The following is an 11905-nucleotide window of genomic DNA, read 5'->3' on the forward strand; positions in this document are numbered from 1 at the left end:
TAAATAATATAGTTATAATTTTAACATAAAAAATAATAATTATAATAAATATTTCTTACCTTTACCTTTAGATTTTAGTTATATAATAAAAATATATATTTAAATAAATAATATTAAAAAATAAGTTATAATAGTTAAATACATTAATAATCCTTATTTTATTAAGATTATTATTAAATTAAAAATTTAGAAGTAAGCGTAATATTTAGCCTGGAATTTTATATATATATTTAAAAACGATAGTTTTTTTTAAACGAAGGGGCGGGACAATTATTAAAAATTATACATTTTTAAAAATTAAATATAAATATTTTTTAAAACAATTTATAATAGAAAATATTATTTTAGATTATGTTATATAGTATATAATTTAAATAGCTTTAATGTTTAATATTTAGTAAAGAAATTACGTTAATATTTTATTTATTATTTATATTATTAACTTAATTAAATAGATTGTCGAAAGGTTTTAAAGGAATTAAAACTAATCGTAAAATTTAGTATTTTTTATTATATGATTTGTATAAATTTTATAGTTGGTTTATTTAAGGTTAACGTTAGGGGGATTATATGGTATATATTAGGTTACGATTATTACGATTTTTTTATAATGGTTATTAATAAGTTTAGTAAGAAGATTTTATTGATTTTTGGATATTTAATGTATATTGTTAAAAATTAAGTTAAGGTGTTTTATAAGATATTTATTGCGGTAAATTAGGGTTTTTTAGTAAAAATAATTATAAATAAGGATTAGAAGTTTATTAGTGAAGTATGGTAGATGTTTTAGCGTTATAATAGTATTAAATTTGTTATAATAATAGGTTATTATACTTAAATAGATGGTGTGAGTGAACGGCATAATTAAAACGTTAAAATTATAATGAAATTTTAATATGTTGTTTTTTTTAACATTTTTTAAGATAAAATATTAAACATTTTTTAGTATAATTTTGTAAAAGTGGGACCAGGTAAAGTTAATATGTTAATAGGAGTGTATTTAGTTTAAAGCTTAAGGAGTGAAAGAGAAGCTATTCTCGTTTGTTAACGCCTGGTAATCTCATATCTTATAAAGGGGGATCACGTGACATCTGAGACATTAGGGCTCGTGAGGCCCACGAGGCTCAAAGGGCCTTATAAGGTTTTAAGGCCTTATAAATTTTAATAATTTTTATTATTTAATATTTAAAAAATTATTAAATAAAATTATATTAGGTTTTAAACCTTATATTTTATTATTCATTTTAAAAATAAATATTAGCGTAATAAATTTTAAGGTTTAAAGGGATGTATATTAATAAAAAATTTAAATTATTATTAATTATGTTGTGATTAACGTTAAAATTTATTACAATATTAAATAAAATTTTTAATAATTTAACATTAAGAAAAAGGTTTTTTTTTAGGTTTTATAAAAGTTATTATTTGTTTAAGAAATTAAAGCGGAAATAGTTTAAATAATATGCAGGTTTTTTTATAATTGTGAAAAAGGTTAGAAATTTAATTTATAAGTTAAATTTTCTATGGTATTAGTGGATTTATTGCGTCGTTTTAATTGTTTATTTTATTTTCATATTTATTAATATAAATCTTTGGTTAAGGCGTTGGTTAAAATTAAACTAGGTTTTTATCGACGGGGATAATAATAATTTAATTTTATATAAGATTAAAAAATTTAAAAAATGTCGAGTTAATTGCGTTAAAGGGCATTTTATATTAAAATATTTAATATTTTAAAAAGGTTATGGTTTAAAATTTAATAAATAATATTTAAGATTACTTTTAATATAAAATATTATATAACTTATTAAAAAGTTTAATAAAAGTTATCGATTTATTTTTAATAAACTAAAATTAATTAAGGAATTAAATTTAATTAATAAATTAACCTTTATATATAATATTAATATTTTTATTATAGTTTTTTTTAAATAATTAATAAGTTAATTAAAAGGTGGTTTATATTGTTAAGAAAGGGTGGGGGAGGTTGAAAAAGGCTAAATAAATTAAATAAATATTTAAATTAATAATTTTGGTTAGATTGTAATAATTTTTGGTTGTAAATATATAAAAAAAAAAAAAAAAAACAAAAATTAAAAAAAAAAAAAAATGTAAGGGTAATAATAAAGCTATTTATTATATACCCTTAAACGCATTTTTTATTAGAAATAATTAAATATATAAATAGATAGTTAAGGTTTTTAAATCTTAATTAACTTTTTAATATAAGCTTCTTTAATTTAATTTTATAATACTTATATTAAAATTAATATATAATTATTTGAAAAATAAGATTTAATAAGTTATAATAATAACAGCTATAAAAATACCCATATAATAATAGCTATAAATAATTATAAAAGTGGTTAATTATTTATATTTTAGTTAAGAAATATATGATTAAAACATTTAATTTTTAATCTTTTTAACCGATAAAATCCTTTAATTTTCGGTTATTTTAATTGACGAAACCTTATAATATAACCATTTAATATAATTATTTTAAAAACATTATTTCCCTTATATTTTTATCCTTATATATTAATAAAGTTATAATAAAGCTTTAACGTATAAGTTATTTATAAAGCCTTAAAATAACTTAATTATAAAGCTTTAAAACCTTATAAAGCTTTTTAAGCTTTATAAGCTTTATAAGTTTTAATGTTTTAAATTTTATATAATCCTTTTTTATAAGATATAAAATTACTAAACATTAATAAATAAAAATAACTTTTTTTTTCATTTTTCAAGCTTTAAATTAAATATATTTTTATTAATATATTAATTTTACTTAATTTTACTTTATAAGGCCTTAAAACCTTATAAAGCTTTTTAAGCCTTGTGGGCCTCACAAGCCTTAATGTCTCAAATGTCACGTGATCCCCCTTTGTAGGATATAAGATTATTAAGCGTTAATAAACGAGAATAACTTTTTTTTCACTTTTTAAGCTTTAAATTAAATATATTTTTATTAATATATTAACTTTACCTAATCCCACTTTTATAATACTTTATTTTAATTAAAAAAAAATCTTCGATTTTTTTTATTTTATTTAATAATTTTAATTATATTTATAATTTTAACTTTTTATTTATAACTTATTATAATTATAAAACTATTTTATTTATTTTAATAAATTTATAAAATAATTATCGTTATTATTATTATATAAAAAAGTGGAGAAAATAATTAATTAATTATAATATATATATAATGTTTATATTAACGTATAAACCACTTATTAAGTTATATAATCACATATATTTTAACATTAATTAATTTAAAAAAAACGCTTAAAATATATAATAAATATTTTTATTATTATAATAATTTATTTTTTAAAAGTTTTAACATAAAAATATCCTTTAAATAAAAAATAATTTATTTAATTTATTAAACTTTTATTTCGTTATTTTTATATAATATATATAATAAGGTTTATTATTATACGATGAAGTTATTACTTATATTTCCACATCTTTCGATGTGTTAACGATGCATTTGCCAATGAGGGTATCCGACATTTGTATTTTTGATCTTCTTAATTCCGATGGTCGACCAACCTTTGTTATCGCGATTGTCGCACCGCCAGACACGTCACAGCCAATATATGTGAATCCTGCCCTCGTCGATAACGCCGCCCTACACGACAAAATCATCAAGGTATCCCAATCACATAGTGGGGATTTCTGGGATTGGATCATCGGTTTCAATCCGTCTCGTACTTTCACCTTCGAGAAGAAATGTTGGACGCGATCGGTAATAAGCAGCCAATGGGCGGTTATTGGAAGCAACGATGGTTTCTCGCCGGACCAAAATTCACGCAATCCTAAGTCTCATAGCCGGGTAAATAGCAACAACCTTCTACACGATGTTTCTCGGCCTGGTATGTCGATTGATCTTGATATTGGCTGGATACCTCCCGACTTCATGCCTGAACAGGAGCCCTTTGTTCATGTAATCAACACCATCAACTGGGCCTCGACACCTCTTGGTCCGCTGCCACATTGGCCTACCCTCCTCCAACAGACCTTCAACCAAGTCCTAGCCGATTCGAGACCTATCGTCATTTACTGGGGTGACAAACTGACGACCCTCTATAACGAAGCCTTTAGCAAGCTGTGTGGTTCCAAGCATCCCGCCTTGCTGGGCAAGTCGGTCGAAGACGCATGGCCCGATTTCTGCGAGAAGATTAAGGTGGCTATGGCCACAACGACCCCTAAACTTCGCGTGGGAGACGAGGACGAATGGTGTTTTTTCGTCGAGAAGACTGACGGGAGCCCCGAAGAGACATATCTCAAATGGTCCATTATCCCAATAACAGAAAAGAATAGATGCCTCGGCTTCATCCAGCCAATTCAAGACACCACCTCCATGCGACTTTGGGAGAGACGCACCAAAATGTTAATTGATTTGGGCGATATACTCATTACTGCGCGGGATGTCAAATCTTACTGGGGGAAGCTCATTCAAGAGCTTGAGGCTTGTCAACCGACCTACGATATTCCACTCGCAATTCTTTACTCGGTCGAAGGGGGGGATTCAGGAAAGTGTTGTCTACTGGAAGGTTGTTTAGGTGTTCCAGATGGTCATGTTATAGCCCCTTCCAAACTACAGCTCTCTGAGGGTAGTGACCATGGGTTATCCTCGTCCTTTAGAACAGCTCTTGAATCGCAGAACCCGTTATTTCTCCAAACCAAAGACGGCACACTACCCAAGAAACTACTTGAAGGTCTTGATTGGCGTGGCTTTAAGGACCCATGCCGCGAGGCTGTTATATGTCCCATACGGCCAACAAAAGATGAAAATGTCTTGGGCTTACTACTGCTTGGGTTAAATCCTCGCCGCCCTTACGATAACAATTACCAACAATACATTGCTCTACTTGGGCAAAAGCTGACCACGACTTTGGCGTCAACTGTCCTTCTCGAGGAAGAGGCAAGAAGGGGTCGCAGCATATCCATGCAGGCCGCCTTTGACCAGGCCATGTTGAAGGAGCAGCTTGCGATGCAAACGAGGGAAGCCACAGAGTCGGTCCAAAAGTTTCAGCAGATTGCTGAATTCATTCCGGTTGGCATGTGCCTTGGTAACCATGGCGGCAATATTACATTTGCAAATGACAGCTGGCATCGTATCACCGGCGCCCCCCAAGTCAACCCACTAACCCCCGAGGGCTTCCTGTCTTGTGTTATTGAGGAAGACAGGGCAAACGTGCAGCGCGCGTATGAGGAGCTTCAGAAATTGTTGACCGTCACCATTGAGTTCCGGGTGCGTAGGTCGGCCGAAGATAACCACCCCCTACAGCACCCGATTGGGAGCTCGCCCAGTTTCGAGAGAGCTGGCTTGGACCTTAATGCCGACAATGGGGGCGTGCGACATGTCCTGGGTTCTCTGAAAGCTGAACGAGGCCTGGATGGCAATATCAATCAAGTACTGGCATGCTTAACAGACGTGACTTTACACAAGAAGGCTGCCGAGGAAGCAATTCGAAAAGCCCAGCAAGCTGAGAATCTTAAACGGTGAGTTTACTTCTTTACAGTACTTCCCTCTCTTCCCATCCTGTTTCCCCTTTGCATTGCAGCCAAGTTGTCTCTTTGGAAGTTCTTTAGTTCATATGGAAATGTCGCGAAGTTGACCCTTAATGCTGAATATGATGTGCTAACGGCGGACGATGTCATGTAGCATGGCGGAGCTTGCAACTGTAGGCATGTATGATATGGCTCTTGATGGTCGTTTAATTGGGGCGAATAATGTGTTTTACGAGATGTGTGGACTGGATAGGGTCGACCTCTCCCAAATATCAGTCAAACCATTTGATGTTTGTGTTGTTGACGAGGACCTACCGGCCCTCAAGAAGACCCTAGTGAGGCTTGTCCAGGAAGGCAAGTCGCAAACCGCGGAAATTCGACTGAAAACGCAGTGGACGGAAACGGACACGACTGGCGACCAAATCATTGCACCTCGTTGGGTTCTGGCTACCTTTATGCCAGTGAAGAACTCAGAGGGCATCATCCAGACCTTCACAGGATGTCTGAGTGATGTGTCGTTGCAGAAGTGGCAACTCGAAAAGGAGCGACAGCGGAAAGACGAAGCTATTGAGTCCAAGCGCCAGCAAGAAAATTTCATAGATATGACTTCGCATGAGATGCGGAATCCACTGAGCGCTATCGTCCAATGTGCTGACGCGGTCATTGGTTGCCTCGCCAAGGCTCAAGAATTGGTTGAGTTGTTGTCTACAAAGGCCGACGATGGCGGCGTTTCGAGCTCTACTCCTACTAGTGGTCTACCTAGCGTCTACCAAGAGGGTGTGCAGTTGTTGAGGGACAGCATTGAAAACGCAGAAACCATCATTGCCTGCGCTCAACACCAGAAACGCATAGTAGATGACATCTTGACCATGTCCAAATTAGATTCCAACCTTCTGTCCATTACGCCAATCACAGTGAACCCCATTCACATTGCCCAGGAGGCTTTCAAAATGTTCGAGGTGGAAGCTCGTAGAGTCGACATTGACTTGACCATGGTTGTCGACCGTTCTTACACTGAAATGAACATCGAGTTCCTCGATCTAGACCCCTCACGGCTGAAGCAGGTGCTCATAAATCTGCTCACCAATGCCCTTAAGTTTACTAAAAATGGGCCGACAAGAAATGTCTCCATCACCATGAGTGCCTCCAAGTCTCGGCCTGAAGATCAAGTTACTTCGGTCCAGTTTATTCCGCGAGTTACAGAAGTAGCGTGGCAAGGCGATGGCTCATCTCTTGTCCCCGAGGAGAATAGGATTTACCTCATGTTCGAGGTCAAGGACACGGGACAGGGTCTCACCGAAGAAGAGAAGTCCTCTCTATTCCAGCGTTTTGTGCAAGCAAATTCAAAGACGCACGTCAAGTATGGGGGCTCGGGCCTCGGACTGTTCATTAGCCGCAGGTTGACCGAGATGCAAAACGGGGCGATCGGGGTCGCGTCCAGCCCAGGTCAGGGGTCGACTTTTGCATTTTACATCGAGGCACATGTACCCAGTCAGGAAGCATTCCAAGAGGCTCGAGCAGCTGCACAAGCCGTCGGTTATATACTGAAAACATCCACTATCATGCTTGGTAAAAACCAGAGCAGAGGGCCTTTTACCATGGCGAAGCCGACCAAGAAGCTGCTCGCTCCGCAGATCGAAGGAGTACTCCTGGTCGAGGACAATCTTATTAACCAGCAGATTACGCGACGTGACTTATTGACCAGTGGCTGCGTTGTTGAGGTAGCAAACCATGGATTAGAAGCATTAGATAAACTCGAGAACTCGAACCGCGCCAACGGACAGTTTCCCCTTAGTCTTGTATTGATGGATATCGAGATGCCCGTACAAGATGGCCTCACTTGCACACGCAAGATCAGAGAGCTAGAAAAAGCGGGCCATTTTAGGGGCCCGCGGATACCGATCATTGCTGTCAGTGCTAATGCGCGTATGGAGCAGATTCTGGAGGCCAAGGCAGCGGGATGTGATGATGTTCTGGTGAAGCCCTTTAGGATTCCGGAGCTGGTGGAGAAGATGGTGATTGTAACAAGACAGCTCGAGAAGAGCGAGTGAAGCCATACATTGTTGATTTCGAGGTGCTGGTTCGAGACTGACTAGGTAGCCACCGCCACTGGGCGTCGTCTTAACGCATCTTGGATGTATTTTGTTACGTGGGGCGTATCTAGGGACCTTCTCTCAGGTTCTCTCAGGGGTTAGTGCAAAGAAGGTCGTATTTCTCGCCTCCTTTTTTCTGGTGTGGTTGTTTGCATTTACCATTCATTGTCTAGGCAGCATTAGCATGATACCACGGGAGTAGTAGCATCTTTGAAGAGGGGGCGGGGCTTTGGTTTCTTGTCTTGGGAGCTTTGGAGTTTAGGGATCACGGATGATATATAGGTATATACATAGGTATAGCATACATACTGATACCTATACTAGATAGCTATTACGACCATTATACATATTACTTTTGTAAAATGGTTTATTCTTGGAATACCTCAACTATCTAACCTTAGTAGTTCGTATCCAAACTTTGGAGCTTGTCATCTAAACTTCTTACTGGCCTCAGTGAAGCTCATACCTTTCCTGATTTCGAATGCCATCTTGTCATCAGCTTCCACCTGCTTCTGCATCAGCGGCAGTGCTTGCTCTGCTAGCTCGAAAGGAAGCACAACGACACCGTTTAGGTCGGCAATCAAATAGTCGCCGGGTCGAATTTCCATATCCTGTTCGTGCGTTTGCAGCTTCACAGGCACATTGACCGCAGCAACTTTGAGCAGCTCGGCTGGAGGTGCTGTGCCCACGTCGCGGGCAAAAATCTGGTTGGTCCTTCTTGTTAGATATTAAGTCGGGACAAAGGGTGTCCCACTTGCTGGGCTGATACGGAATGCAATACCGGATACTCCAATGCGCGTTGCTCTTGCAAGTCACGGAAACGTCCGTCGATCACAGATCCTACTGCACCGCTGGCCAAAGCGCGTGTAGACATGAGACCGCCATACACTGCATTGGGGGTTTTAGCGGGACACGAGACAAATATGACGGAGCCGCTAGGCACGGCATCGATCTTTGTGTGAAGGGGGCACGATTAGTATCCTGGCAGCCTCACAAATGGAGAAGAGGCATGCCGACCTACATAATGAGTAGGATACTTCGGTGAAGGGTCGTCAAGTGGCACATATTTGACAGTATAAGCCGGACCGACAATCTTGGTCTGGCCGTCTTGACGCTGAGGTGACCACATAGTCAAACCAGACAAAAATCCGCCATTGCGGTATTTTAGTTTGCACAGGGCGTCGGAAACGTCGCACCTGATTTTGTCAAGATGAGCCGACACGTACAATGGGCAGAAACGCCAGTTGTCCTTCTTACGTTGTGTATTTCTGCAAAGCCGTGATGATGGCATCGTGAGGTTCTGACATGGTGCCAAGGGAGCGAGCTAGACCTCGGAGCTTATGAGCACCAAACGATGAGTTGCGGAGGAGGTGATAAGCTTGGTTTAAGATAAGCATTTACAATTGAGTAACGAATCAGTTAAATGGTAAAAGGGGGGGTTGAGGTTGATGTTGATGTTGAGGTTATGATTGAAATTATTAGTGTTAGTGCAAAGTTACCTACTAACTAATAGTTAATTAGTTTACAATAGTTAGTTTACATAGTACTTATGTAAGTAGGGTATGAAATTAGTAAAGCATATAACATTAACGAGGGTTCTACTCTTAGGTACAAGTACATAATGAAGTTCAATCCCTCGGCTGGCGTAGGGCTGTCATAATCTAGCTCTAACCTTATTACCTTGCAGCCAAGTTGCAGGTATTGTACATACCTACTAGCATACCTACTAGCATACCTACTAGCATACCTAGACCTAGTAACCTTCCCAATAACATTCCTAGGACCTACAGGCTACCCCCTACCCTACCTAGGATATCTTCCTACCTTATACCTACTAGGTAATAATAGTACCCAGTACCCAGTACCCAGTACCCAGTGCCTAGTACATAGTAGCATTGATATCTTAGATTTCTTAGCAGCTGTGGACTACTAATCCTAGTTCTGCCTCGCTCTGCTCGTCCATCCCTACGACCTCCTTGGTCTGTGAGCCTGTGAACATCGCCGGTGGGCGTTTTTCATATGTGAATATGCTGACAACAACCCCAGCGGCAGCGATTCCTATCATGATACTTATATCGCTCGCGAATGCATCAGCATACCTAACCCCGTCAATGGTTAGCCCCGTTCAGTAAGTAATGTTACAGTGTATAGTATGCGGTATGGGGTGTGCGGTATGCGGTGTGGAATATACGAAAACAGGCGACTCAATAGTAATACCCTAGGTTAGGTTAGGTTAACCTAGGGTCACAACTCACACCGATCGAACGAGAAACTTGACATCGTCCGGTAGCCAGGGACCGATGGTTGGGCTGTGATGTAGTGCTGCCATATCATCAGGGTCCATCTGGTTACCAAGATTTGTTGTCACCTTGGAGTTGAAAATGATGCTACAGACGGCTATACCAATAGAACCCCCAAGCACTCGAGCTTGTGCGATGGCGCCTTGAGCTACGGCCAAGTCTCGACTCTTCGATTGTAGCGAAGCCATCATGGTCCCTGCGCCTAGCGAGAGTCCGAATCCAAGACCAAGAACTACCTGAAATCCGTACTGCGCTTTGGTACCGGTCGTGGCGTCCTTGAGCTGCGACATGAGACTGATGCCTATGAGCTGGAGTACGTGGGCTACTATCATGCTACACGATGTCCTGTTCCGCTTGCGCGAAACTGCTCCCGCGAAGAAAGCGCCGAAAGACGTTGCCCCTAGCATTGGCAACAGGTGAATTCCTGAATAGAGTGCCGTTTCTCCGCTGACAATCTGGAAGCGCTCTGGTAGGATAATAAGAATAGACAAGTATATGTAGCCGGTGCAAAATGTACACCTGTCCTTAGGTAATTAGCTATCTTGTTTGATGTCAACCCTCCTACTTCCCTCGATTATCCTGTCTTCATCCCGTCTATGTGGGTGGGCTATTGGATGTACATTACGCAACTGGCATATACTCGCCGGAAAAAAAGCCGCATCGGCAAAATAGGCTCGATTGGTGAGAAGGGCCTAAAGTCAAGATATGCTTCCCACGTGAAGAATATCACCCAGCTGAGAGATGCAATCGACAGGCTTACGACAATGGCTGGACTGTCCCAGGCGTACGTATAGGCCCCGGCCTCTTGCAGGCAGAAGACTAGCAGTGAAGATGCTGATACGACTGCGATATTGCCGATGAAGTCGATCCTTCGAATCGTGTGCCACCCTGTCTGTCGTGCCCGTGCTTCGGGTGGCCATGCCAGATACAGAGCTACGACGGTCGTGACACCGACTGGGACGCTATTTGACATATTGGCACGCAATCTGCAAATACGGATTTGGTACATACTTGATCCAGAATATAATGGGCCACTGTGTCGTCGACGAAATGACGGCGCCCAGTATAGGGCCTAGAATGTATGACACAGCTAACGTAGCTCCTACTAGACCACCCATTAAACTAGGCTTGTCTGAGGGACCTACCTCAAACAATACGATCTGACTTAAGCTGTACAGGCCAGCACCACCCATGCCCTGGAAAGCTCGACAGACGACTCTGATTAGACGTGTCAGTCTTCAGGTCTTAGCAGTCTTTAGGCCATAGGGCATATAGGTCGCATGGCATAGAGCCAAGGTTTTGGAGTTTGTCTTACAGCTGAACCATGGTAGTGGCAAGAGCACAACCAATGGAGAACCCAACGAAGAGCAACCATGAGCAGTATATAATTTCTCGTCGACCGTAGATGTCGCTCAATTTTGCGAACCCGATGGCGCAACCGAGGTAGGTGAGGAGATAGGAGAGAATAACCCATGGGGCATCCAGAAAATTCTGAAGACTAATGGAAATAGTGACGAGAGAGGTTGAGACAATGGAGGCATCGAGAGCAGAGAAAAGAAGGCCGATCAGTTGACTGTAGACATAATTAGCATGTTGAATTATTATCAAGATTAGTCGATAGGGGGTACTTACGTCGTGACTAATGTTAGCTGGCACCAGCGCGGAATGGGAGTTTGATATGGCATCGTGGTAATGGATCAATTACGTATCTACCCATCTGAGTTGTAGATGAGTACGTAGGTATTGGATGGGGAGTTTCGTGTATGATCTCTGACAGTTAAACTTGGGACTTCCACTCTCACTCTCCCTTACTCACTCACTCTCTCCTTTATTGCTCGTTACTTTACATATGAAATGCCTAGTATTAGTAGGTACACATACAAATGTAAAAGGTGCACGTGTGGATTGATAGGTGAAGGGAAAGTCTTTCGATGTCCTGAGTAACTACCTAACCAAGGCTATTCACCTCTTCTCTTTCCCTAA

General features: G+C 39.1%; 3 protein-coding genes across 3 annotated transcripts; 1 reads left to right on the top strand and 2 right to left on the bottom strand.

The window, feature by feature from the left end:
* Nucleotides 1-3341: 3341 nt before the first annotated feature.
* On the top strand, nt 3342-7963 carry GGS25DRAFT_502981 (uncharacterized protein). The gene is made up of 2 exons (XM_049262044.1): nt 3342-5520; nt 5684-7963. Exons 1-2 carry the CDS (start codon nt 3497-3499, stop codon nt 7578-7580), a joined length of 3921 nt encoding a protein of 1306 aa, XP_049113781.1. The 5' UTR covers nt 3342-3496; the 3' UTR covers nt 7581-7963.
* An 87-nt stretch (nt 7964-8050) lies between these two features.
* GGS25DRAFT_524500 (RraA-like protein) lies at nt 8051-8929 on the bottom strand (the record flags this gene model as incomplete). The annotated part of the gene is made up of 4 exons (XM_049264617.1): nt 8051-8326; nt 8404-8574; nt 8644-8818; nt 8880-8929. The coding sequence occupies 4 exons, from the start codon at nt 8927-8929 to the stop codon at nt 8051-8053; spliced, it is 672 nt and encodes a 223-aa protein (XP_049113782.1).
* Nucleotides 8930-9534: 605 nt separating this feature from the next.
* GGS25DRAFT_515468 (MFS general substrate transporter) lies at nt 9535-11607 on the bottom strand (the record flags this gene model as incomplete). The annotated part of the gene is made up of 6 exons (XM_049263086.1): nt 9535-9721; nt 9878-10441; nt 10543-10884; nt 10934-11140; nt 11238-11549; nt 11579-11607. 6 exons carry the CDS (start codon nt 11605-11607, stop codon nt 9535-9537), a joined length of 1641 nt encoding a protein of 546 aa, XP_049113783.1.
* Between the last annotated feature and the right edge of the window lie 298 nt (nt 11608-11905).

The sequence above is a fragment of the Hypoxylon fragiforme genome (genome assembly GCF_022984875.1).
Source record: "Hypoxylon fragiforme strain CBS 206.31 chromosome Unknown GGS25scaffold_8, whole genome shotgun sequence".
NCBI classification, from domain to species: domain Eukaryota; kingdom Fungi; phylum Ascomycota; class Sordariomycetes; order Xylariales; family Hypoxylaceae; genus Hypoxylon; species Hypoxylon fragiforme.

Bases quoted from the DNA above. Each gene is read 5' to 3' on its own strand.
- GGS25DRAFT_502981 (XM_049262044.1), top strand. From the start codon at position 3,497: ATGCATTTGCCAATGAGGGTATCCGACATTTGTATTTTTGATCTTCTT. The intron at 5,521-5,683 runs GTGAGTTTACTT...GATGTCATGTAG, and splicing joins CAAGCTGAGAATCTTAAACG to CATGGCGGAGCTTGCAACTG.